At 44.2% G+C, this 10,296-nt stretch overlaps 1 protein-coding gene across 1 annotated transcript; it reads right to left on the bottom strand.

Annotated features, from left to right (window-relative positions):
• Nucleotides 1-6,918: 6,918 nt before the first annotated feature.
• LOC123186250 (cytochrome P450 76T24) lies at nt 6,919-8,769 on the bottom strand. Its single transcript, XM_044598034.1, has 2 exons — nt 7,833-8,769; nt 6,919-7,708 (listed from the first exon to the last, which is right to left on the bottom strand). The coding sequence occupies exons 1-2, from the start codon at nt 8,742-8,744 to the stop codon at nt 7,100-7,102; spliced, it is 1,521 nt and encodes a 506-aa protein (XP_044453969.1). The 5' UTR covers nt 8,745-8,769; the 3' UTR covers nt 6,919-7,099.
• Between the last annotated feature and the right edge of the window lie 1,527 nt (nt 8,770-10,296).

The raw sequence follows: 10,296 nt of genomic DNA, 5'->3' as shown, positions 1-10,296 counted from the left end.
TTTTTGTGTTTGTGCCTGGACAGGTCACAGGTGTCCGTCTCACGATGTTTTTCGAGCGGTGTCTGCGTGCATGTTGTATCCTTTACTTTGTACTTATAATAGTAATGCGCGGGCACTTCGTAGAAAAAGTGACCGAAACATAAAGTAATTTGAGTTAACTGATGTATAGATCGTCCTTTTTTTTTTTCAAAGACGGATGTGTAATTTTTAATTTCAGTAAGATGATCTTTTAAGAATTTGTCAACTTTAATATATGGCCTTTGATATTTCCCCAAAAGGGAAAACGGATGGAAGTAAATTTTGGCAGGCAAATCGATGAAATAGGTGACAATTCCGCCGGATCTAAAAGACCAGACTAAAAACATAATAGTTGCAAAAAGTAAAATACAATATAAAAGTTCAGTTTCAAAATTTTGGACGTTAATTGTTAAATTGTGAGCCAAACTATACCGTATTGGACTAGACGTAGTATATACGGAGTGGGTCTTTGCGTTGGTACCGATGCCTACGAGTACAACTCGTTTACTTGTCCTCCAAAAATTCTCATGTATTGCCCTCTTATATACCCCATATAGTCGCACCTCAGACGGTCTGTCGTCTCGTGCTTGTAATACTTCTTCATCATAGTGATTGCGTCTTCATGCGTCCGTAGTTTTCTCCCGCAAAAGTTTTCACGTAAAAATCCGTGTCTCTCGTGTCTCGTTTATTTTCGTTATTATCTAACAAGTGGTATACAGAACTGAGGACAGGAGTTCAAGAGTTTCTTTCCTGCGTGCCGTCCGCCGCGCGATCGGTCCAATCCCAAATCCCGCCGAGGTGTTTCGTTCATATCACGTGCAGATCCCCCAAGACTCAAGTTCCAAGGCATCACCTTATCCACCGAGTTGTCGTGCTACACGTGAAGACATAAGCAAGTACTAGTACTCAAACTAGTACTGCTACGTGAAGGACTACTAGTTGATTACTAGTTCATCTATCTTTTCCATCTTCAATTGCTACGGCCATCAGCGACTACCAGGTGCTATTTACTCTGTTCTTTTGTCCGCATATTAAATTCTGTCAAGAATTATTCTACTTCGATTTGTACTACTTTGTGCACAGGTTATCAACTCATGGCATCCATGAAGTACGATTTTCCGTTGTTGGACCGTGACACAAGGTTTACCCTATGGCAAATCAAGATGCGAGCGTTGTTGGCACATGCCGACTATGATGTAGCACTGGATAGTTTTGGGAAGAACCGAATTAAGGACTGGACTGCTGAGGAGAAAAGAATTGATTGTAAGGCTTTGTCACAAATTTAACTCCATCTGCATAATAATATTTTGCAGGAAGTTTTGAGCGAGAAAACTGCCGCCGCTCTATGGTTAAAGCTGGAAGGGATTTGCATGACTAAAGATCTCACCAGCAAGATGCATCTAAAACAAAAATTATTCCTGCACAGGTTACCCGAGGGAGGTAATGTTTTGAATCATATTTCAGAATTTAAAGAGATCATATCTGATCTAGCTGCAATGGAGGTTAAGTATGAAGAGGAAGATACTGCTCTAATGTTACTTTGTTCACTGCCAAGTTCTTATACCAATTTTAGAGACACCATATTATACATTCGTGATACTCTCACACTTAATGAAGTTTATGAAGCTTTGAACTCTAAGGAGAAGATGAAACTAATGGTGCCTCATGATGGTTCAAGTTCATCCCAAGCAGAGGGATTATCTGTTCGTGGCAGGACAAAGGAGAAGAACTCCAATAATGGAAACAGAGGCAAAAGTAAAAACGGCTATAGGGGCATGACATCTCAGAGTGTTTCAAATTGCAGAACAAGGAAAAGTGGAAAGGTAACAAACAAGATGAAAATTCTGCTAACGTTGCTCGTGATGATAGTCCCGATGATGCTCTTGTCGTTATTGCTGGATGTGCTGAGACCAATGATGAGTGGGTACTTGACACCGCATGCACTTTTCATATGTGTCCACATAGAGATTGGTTTAATACTTTTGATTCCACTAGTTCTGCTGGTTCAGTTCTGGGTTTTGATAATTCACCATGCAAGATTGAAGGCATAGGTTCTATTCGAATCAAGATGTTTGATGGCACAATCAGAACTTTGACAGATGTTCGGTATATTCCGAAGATGAAGAGAAATCTTATCTCTGTTAGTGCCCTTGATGCAAAGGGGTACAAGTATTCAGGTGGAGATAGTGTTTTGAAGGTCACCAAAGGCTTCCTTGTTGTGATGAAAGGTGACTTAAGTTCGACCAATGGTCTTTATTACCTTCGAGGTTCTACCGTTTCAGGTAACGCTACTCCAGTTATTTCAAAGAATTCTGATTGTGATGCTGCTAACCTTTGGCATATGCGTCTTGGACATATGAGTGAACTTGGTTTAGCAGAATTAAATAAGAAAGGTCTTCTTGATATATATGAACCTGGTAAATTGAAATTTTGTGAGCATTATATCTTCGGCAAACACAAGAGGGTGAAGTTCAATACTTCGACCCATACAACTGAAGGTATTCTTGATTATGTGCATTCTGATTTATGGAGACCATCTCGCAGAAAGTCACTAGGTGGTCCTAGTTACATGCTGACTATTATTGATGATTATTCAAGAAAATTTTGGCCTTATTTCTTGAAGCATAAATATGAAGCATTCTCAGCTTTTAAGGAGTGGAAGATTATGATTGAGAGAAAAACTGAAAAGAAGGTAAAAATACTTCGCACTGATAATGGTATGGAATTCTGTTCTAAGCAATTTAAGAATTATTGCAAGTCTGAAGGCATTGTCAGACAGTACACCATTCCTTATACCCCTCAACAAAACGGTGTTGCTGAGCGTATGAACAGGACCATTATTTCCAGAGCCTGTTGCATGTTGTCTAATGCAGGTTTGCATAGGCGTTTTTGGGCTGAGGCCGCTTTTACTGCTTGTTATCTCATTAATCGTTCATCATCTATTGCTCTTAATAAGAAAACTCCAACTGAGTTATGGTCTGGTTCACCTGCTGATTATTCACAGTTGAGAGTTTTTGGTTGCACTGCTTATGCTCATGTTGATAATGGAAAATTGGAGCCTAGGGCTGTTAAGTGCATCTTTCTTGGTTATAAGTCTGGTGTTAAAGGTTTTAAATTATGGAATCCTGAAACCCAGAAGGTTGTTATTAGCAGAAATGTTATCTTTAATGAATCTGCTATATTACATGATGTTTCATCTACTAATATTCCCGTTGAGAGTGAACAACAACCTATTGTTCAGGAGCCTACTGTTCAGGTGGAGCATATTATTGATTCAGTTGATACATCTCGTAATGAACTTGTTGATGCACATGATGAACCCGCTGTTAATGATGATCATGTCACTCCCAGTACAAATCAGCCTATTGTTCCGCCCAGTTGGAATCTTTCACGTGACAGAGTTAGGCGGGGTATTAATAAACCTAACAGGTTAATTGAAGAGTGCAATATTGTTTCTTTTGCTTTATCTGTTGCAGAAGAAATTGAAGGTAATGCTGAACCTTCTTCATATTCCAAGGCTATTATTTCTGGTGATAATAATAAGTGGATGACCGCTATGCATGATGAGATGGAATCACTTGAAAAGAATGGTACTTGGGATTTAGTAAAATTGCCTAGAGAGAAGAAACGTATTCGTTGCAAGTGGGTTTTCAAGAGGAAAGAAGGTGTTTCTCCTAATGACGAGACAAGATATAAAGCAAGGTTAGTTGCTACAGGTTACAATCAGATTCCAGGTATTGACTATAACAAAGTCTTTTCTCCTGTTGTGAAGCATAGCTCTATTCGCACTTTACTCAGTATTGTTGCCATGCATTATCTTGCGCTTGAACAATTGGATGTTAAAACTGCATTTTACATGAAGAATTAGAAGAGGATATTTATATGGAACAACATGAAGGTTTTGTTATTCCTGGAAAAGAAAAGCTTGTCTGTAAGTTAAAGAAATCTTTTTATGGATTGAAGCAATCCCCAAGACAGTGGTACAAGAGATTTGGCACCTTTATGTTCTCTCAAAGTTTCAAAAGGTCTAATTATGATAGTTGTGTTTATTTGAAAACTGTCAAAGGTTCAACTATTTATTTGCTCCTTTATGTTGATGATATGCTACTTGCTGCAAAGAGTATGTCAGAGATTAATGAACTAAAGAAGCAATTGAGTAATGAATTTGAGATAAAGGATTTGGGTGCAGCAAAGAAAATACTTGGCATGGAAATATCCAAAGATAGACCATCTGGAAAAGTGTATCTCAGTCAGAAGGGATATATTGGTAAAGTTCTTCGTCGTTTTAATATGCATAATGCCAAGCCGGTGAGTACTCCGTTAGCTGCACACTTCAAATTATCATCAGCTTTATGTCCTAAGTCAGGTGTAGATATTGAGTACATATCTAGAGTTCCCTATTCGAGTGCAGTTGGTTCACTTATGTATGCCATGGTTTGTTCCCGTCCTGACTTATCATATGCATTGAGTGTTGTCAGTAGATACATGACCCTGGAAAAGAGCATTGGAAAGCAGTTCAGTGGATTTTCAGATACCTACGTGGTACTTCTAATGCTTATTTACAGTTTGGGAAAACTGGAGATGGACTTGTTGATTTTGTTGATTCTGATTTTGCTGGTGATTTGGATAAGAGAAGATCACTCACAGGTTATGTTTTCACCATTGGTGGTTGTGCTGTGAGTTGAAGAACAACTTTGCAGTCTATTGTTGCTTGTTCCACTACTGATGCTGAGTATATGGCTATTTCTGAGGCATGCAAAGAAGCTATCTGGTTGAAAGGTTTATACACTGAGCTTTGTGGAGATTCATCTTGCCCTACCGTATTTTCTGACAGTCAAAGTGCCATATATCTTACAAAAAATCCAATGTATCATGAGAGGACAAAGCACATTGATGTTAGATTTCATTATATTTGAGATGTTGTTGCTGAAGGCTATTTGAAGGTATGCAAGATAAGTACTCATGATAATCCTGCTGATATGATGACAAAGCCAGTTCTGACCAATAAGTTTGAGCTTTGCTCAGGCTTAGTTGGTATTTCTCACTAGTCCTATGGACTTTGACGCACAAGGTGTTTATACTGATTTGGATGGAGTTATCTACTTTCTTCGACTACTGGACGGAATTTGGCTCAAGGTGGAGATTGTTAAATTGTGAGCCAAACTATACCGTATTGGATAGACGTAGTACATACGGAGTGGGCCTTTGCGTTGGTACCGATGCGTACGAGTACAACTCGTTTACTTGTCCTCCAAGGACTCTCATGTATTTCCCTCTTATATACCCCATGTAGTCGCACCCAAGACGGTCTGTCGTCTCGTGCTTGTAATACTTCTTCATCATAGTGATTGCGCCTTCGTGCGTCCGTGGTTTCTCCCGCAAGGGTTTCCACGTAAAAATCCGTGTCTCTCGTGTCTCATTTATTCTCGTTATTATCTAACATTAATCATTACTCTCTCTATTCACTTTTATAAGACCTTGAAGACATTTCAGACAATGTACAAAACTGCCCATTTTGAGCTGTCTGAAATGACTTACAAAAGTGAACGAAGGGAGTAGTACATTATAAACACAGGGAAGGTGTCATATTCGTTTTGTTTCGGACCTGTTAAATCAGAACGGTTCCTGGAACTATGAGCTGTTGAATGAATATTTTGTCGATGCAGATGTACAAGAGATCGCGAAGATCAGAGCATCTCCGAGGCTGGAGGAAGATGTGATCGCATGGGGACCAGGTAAACATGGTGTGTTCACTGTTAAATCGGCCTACACTCTGGCCTTTGAGGAAGCACACCTGGCGACGGATGTATCCTCCAGTTCGTCACCGTCCGGTCAGCGGAAGTGTTGGGACTTTATTTGGAAAAGCTGGGCGCCGCCATCGGTTCGCAACTTTGCTTGGAGATTAGCTACTAACTCACTCCCTACTTGGCAGAGGAAACACAAAATCGGGTTCGAGGTTGGGAGCAGGTGTCCAGTTTGTGGGAGGGAGGAAGAAGATAACTTTCACCCCTTCGTCAACTGCCAGTTTGGTCGAGACTTGTATCTCGCTATGGCTAAGGTATGGATGATCCCGGAGATAGAATCTATAGAGCATAATGGGAAGGAGTGGCTGCTTCATGTTCTAGAGCCGTTGAATGATGTGGGGCGAATGATGGTTTTGATGATATTTTGGAGTTGGTTTGTCCGGAATGAAGTGGTGCACTGCAAGCCCGCACCATCTATGGAGGCCTCTATTCGTTTCTTGCGAAGCTATGTTGATTCCCTGATTGGAATTAAGCTTTACCCACGAGCAGATCCAGCAAAAGGCAAATCTCCAATTGTATATGAAAAACTGGTGCCAGCCGAAGGAGTCATTAGTGCACCAGAGGAGAAAAGATGGAGGCCTTTGGAGCTGGGGTGGATTAAGCTAAATACTGATGGGTCCTTCAGTATGGCTGGTAATGCCGGGGCTGGAATGATCTTACGTGACCATCGAGGGGCTGTTAATTTCTCGGCATGCAGGGTCCTGTATTCCTGTAGAGATGCCTTAGCGACGGAGCTCTGTGCATGCATGGAAGGGGTCTCATTGGCACTCCAACGCAGCGATCTTCCTATAGTGGTGGAAATGGATTCTCTCAAGGCGGTGACCATGATTTCATGTGAAGACGTCGATCGCTCTATTTACGCCTCAATCGTGAAGGAAATTAAGTACCAATTGTCTCTTCGACAATCTTGTAGGAGTATTATTCATATTGCTTGGACCCAAAATAAGGCTAGTGATGCATTAGCTTCGTTTGCTAGATTGCAAGGTAGGACCATGACCTGGCTAGGGGCTGGTCCGGATGAGGTGATGTAGATTGTTTCTCTCGATTGTAATGACTTCTTGATTGAGTAATGCATGTTTTCACCCCGCAAAAAAAATACAGGAAATAATACATAAACACACTCATCATAGTACAACGGATATAAAGCCCCCAACTGCGCTGACTTTCTGGGATTACTTAATTTTATTTAATATGAAGTTTTTCCTTACCGATCTCATGAAAGATAGAATTACCAAACTACAGGATGAAATGAAATGAGCCGCTCGGGAGAATACAAGTCATATTTCCTTGGGTATGGCTGTAAGGGGGGTGACTAGAGATAACACCACCCCACACTTCTCTGTCATGTCTATCCCAGCCTCCTTGACCTCCGCAGGAAGCTCCCACTCGAACCGATGGAGCAGCGTGCCAAGAATCAGCGGTATCAGCTTCTGTGCAAGCGGCATCCCGGGGCAGATGCGTCGGCCAAGACCGAATGGTATCATGTCAAAGTCCTGCCCCAGCTGGAAGTTCTTGGTCTCGCCGCCGATGAACCTCTCGGGGACGAACTTGTCCGGATCCGACCATGCGTCGGCGCTCCGGTTGATCGCCCACGCGTTGAGGATCACGTTGGTGCCCTTAGGGATCCTGTAGCCATTCACCTCGATGTCAGCCTCCGCTTTGCGAGGTACCAGCGGCACCACCATCCGCAGACGAAGGATCTCTTTGACGACGACTTGGAGGTATGGGAGCCGGGCAATGTCGGATTCTTCCATGAGCGGTTTGTCGCCAAGAACCGTAGCGAGCTCCTCCTTGACCTTGCGCATCACCTCTGGGTTCTGAAGCAGATCCACCATTCCCCACTCGATGAGAGCCGCTGTCGTGCTTGCTCCGGCGCCGTACAAATCCTGATAAGTAAGGTCAGCATGCATATTAGATCACATGTTTTGCCATGAATTATCTAGAGCTAGCTAAATGCAAGTGACATGATTCTTGGAAGAGAGAGAGAAGAGATAAGAGACGAGGACGTACGGAGAGGAGTGCTCTCATGACATCATGGCTTAGCAGAGACCCCTCCTGCTTCCATTCGCCGTCCTTATCGAGGACCGTGTCCAGCACGTCCTTCTTGGGCGCCTCTCCGGCTTCCCGGCTACGCAGCCGTAGAGCCACCTGGTCGTCGAAGTGGCGGTACATGATGGCGAAGAGGTTCGTCATCCTGCGTCGCAGGCCCTGGAGGTCGAGCGCGGCGATCGGCGGGAATATGTCGGAGACGTTAGCCGTGCCGAGCATCCCAACGATATCCTCGATGATGTCCCTGAACACGGCCCGTTCCTTGGGCTCCAGGTCGGTGGAGTAGAGCACCCCCAGCAGCAGGCTCAGGATGGAGTCGAGCACCGCGTGCCTGAACACGACGGCGGTGCCGCGCGCGGCGTGGCCCGACACCTCTCGGTGCAGCGCCTCAACGATCTTGGTCTGCAGCAGCGCCCCGGCCCCGGCGGAGATCCGCCTGGGAGCCAGCATCTCTGCGGCGGCGAACTTGCGGATCGCGCGCCACTTGCCGTCCTGGCTCGGGAGCGCGAAGATGGTGTGGGCGCGGTGGCCCATGGCGCTGAGGACGTCCAGGCTCGGGAGGCCGGCGATGTTGTCCACCTTCTTGCCTTCCCCGCCGAACACGGCGCGCAGGGCGTCTGGCGTGGAGATGATCACGTGGGGCACCATGCCGAAGCGGAGGCACATGAGGCCGCCGTAGCGGTCGGCCAGGCGCAGGAACGCGCGGTGCTGCTGGCCGTCCTCCCCGAGGTCGAGGAGGTCGCCGATGATAGGCTTCGGCGGCCAGGGGCCCGGGGGAAGGCGGCGGCGAGCGTCACGGAGTAGCTGGAAAATGTACATGGAAAAGAGGACGACGATGAGCCATCCAAGGCATTCAACAAGGAAGGAGGCCATTTTGCTTGGTGAAGTCGACCGCAAAGGAAAGGATGCAGCTTGCCGTGAGTTGGGACGTGCACTGCGGCACATTTATATAGTGCAGATGCACCCCATGAAGGATCTTTACTATGGGTAAAACTGGAGTAAAAAGGAGTAGTTGGAGACGTATTCGGCTGTTGGTGAAGCCTAAGCCGCCCTGGGTGAATAGAAAAGTATATACAGGCACGAGGCTACTATTTTTGGTCTCTGAGGAAACATGCATGAGGCTACTAATTTGGATCGATATCGACGTGCAACCCAATAAGTCAGGGCAACATGCAGGGGGAAAAGGGCCCACTTTCTCCTTGATAAACGAAAATTCAGAGTGTGCTGGTTCAGGGCCATGCAAGCTATATGTCACGTATGCGTTGAATTCATGAATGTATTCATCGTTATTATATCTTATCCTTCAAAACATAAAAGTCATAGCAGGAAGAAGCTGACTGGATGTAGTTGATTTTCAAGATTTGAATTTAAAAAGGTTTAGGACAAAGATGAAATGACCTTTTCTCCAACGGTTCGTTCCGCATCCCTTCGTATGAAAGGCTTTGCACCTCAATGCTACAAATGGATCGCAAGTTTTGTTTAAAGATAAATGACAAGATTGCTGAAGATTTTTGGACTGGAGACGGGTTAAGCCAAGAGGACTGATTCTGTTTGATATTGTCATGAATATACAGGATGGCCAAGTTAGGGGACACATCCCATATATAGTAAGACGACAATGTAGTCTTCATTGAACAACACGGACACCACTATCAGTATGAAGCTCATGTTGGGCTTGTTTGAACAATTTTCAGATCGGAAAATTAACTTCCACAAAAGCGAGATCTTCTGCTTTGGCGGGACCAAAGAATCAGACACTAGTACATAAATGAGCATTAAGACGTTTCAAAGAGGTGGTTTCATGTGTTCCAGTTACTAGTGCCTCAGGCGGTTTACGACACAAAAACCATCACTAATAAGCCGACAAACTATTAAAGGTGGTCGGATAACAAAAAGAGTCTCCAACTTGGAAGTACATGAGGCAATTTTTCAACATAACTGCCTCCCATATGCCTAACCCTAGACTATACAACCCTCGAACTGTCTCTTCTCCACTCCCCATGCGAGTCTCGCGCGTGGTTGCCACTATTGTTTCCCACCGCCAACTAGTTGAAAATGCTCGTGGTTGGGTTTTCCTACCAGGCGAGGGCATGTCTCGCGGTGTGTGAGCTAACACCGCCCATTAACCTAAGGGGGCAAAGGAAGGTGTTTACCAACGCCACAACTATGCTTGTCAACTAATGTAGCTCATCTTGCACCCAACCCGTAGTTTGAAAATTGTTTATTCTATTCATTGTTTGGTGCACAATAACTAAAAGGGAGCGAACTTAGCTACGAACTAACATTAACTGAAATTAGACTAGAATGGAAAGTAAACTAGGCAAATTTAGCGCAACGTCTACTAGAGCAAAGGTGGTGTCTAGGTTTTTGATCACTAGTACTAATTGGGCGATTGGTGGTGTTAGCGTAGTAGCTTTGAGGCGGC

The sequence above is a fragment of the Triticum aestivum genome, chromosome 2A, assembly GCF_018294505.1.
Source record: "Triticum aestivum cultivar Chinese Spring chromosome 2A, IWGSC CS RefSeq v2.1, whole genome shotgun sequence".
Taxonomy (NCBI): domain Eukaryota; kingdom Viridiplantae; phylum Streptophyta; class Magnoliopsida; order Poales; family Poaceae; genus Triticum; species Triticum aestivum.
Note: the sequence above shows the minus strand (reverse complement) of the source record. Positions and strands in the feature narration are given on the sequence as shown.

Excerpts from the sequence above, each read along its gene's own strand:
- LOC123186250 (XM_044598034.1), bottom strand. The coding sequence starts at position 8,744 with ATGGCCTCCTTCCTTGTTGAATGCCTTGGATGGCTCATCGTCGTCCTC. Across the intron at positions 7,709-7,832 it reads TCATGAGAGCACTCCTCTCC|GATTTGTACGGCGCCGGAGC; the intron begins GTACGTCCTCGT and ends CTTACTTATCAG.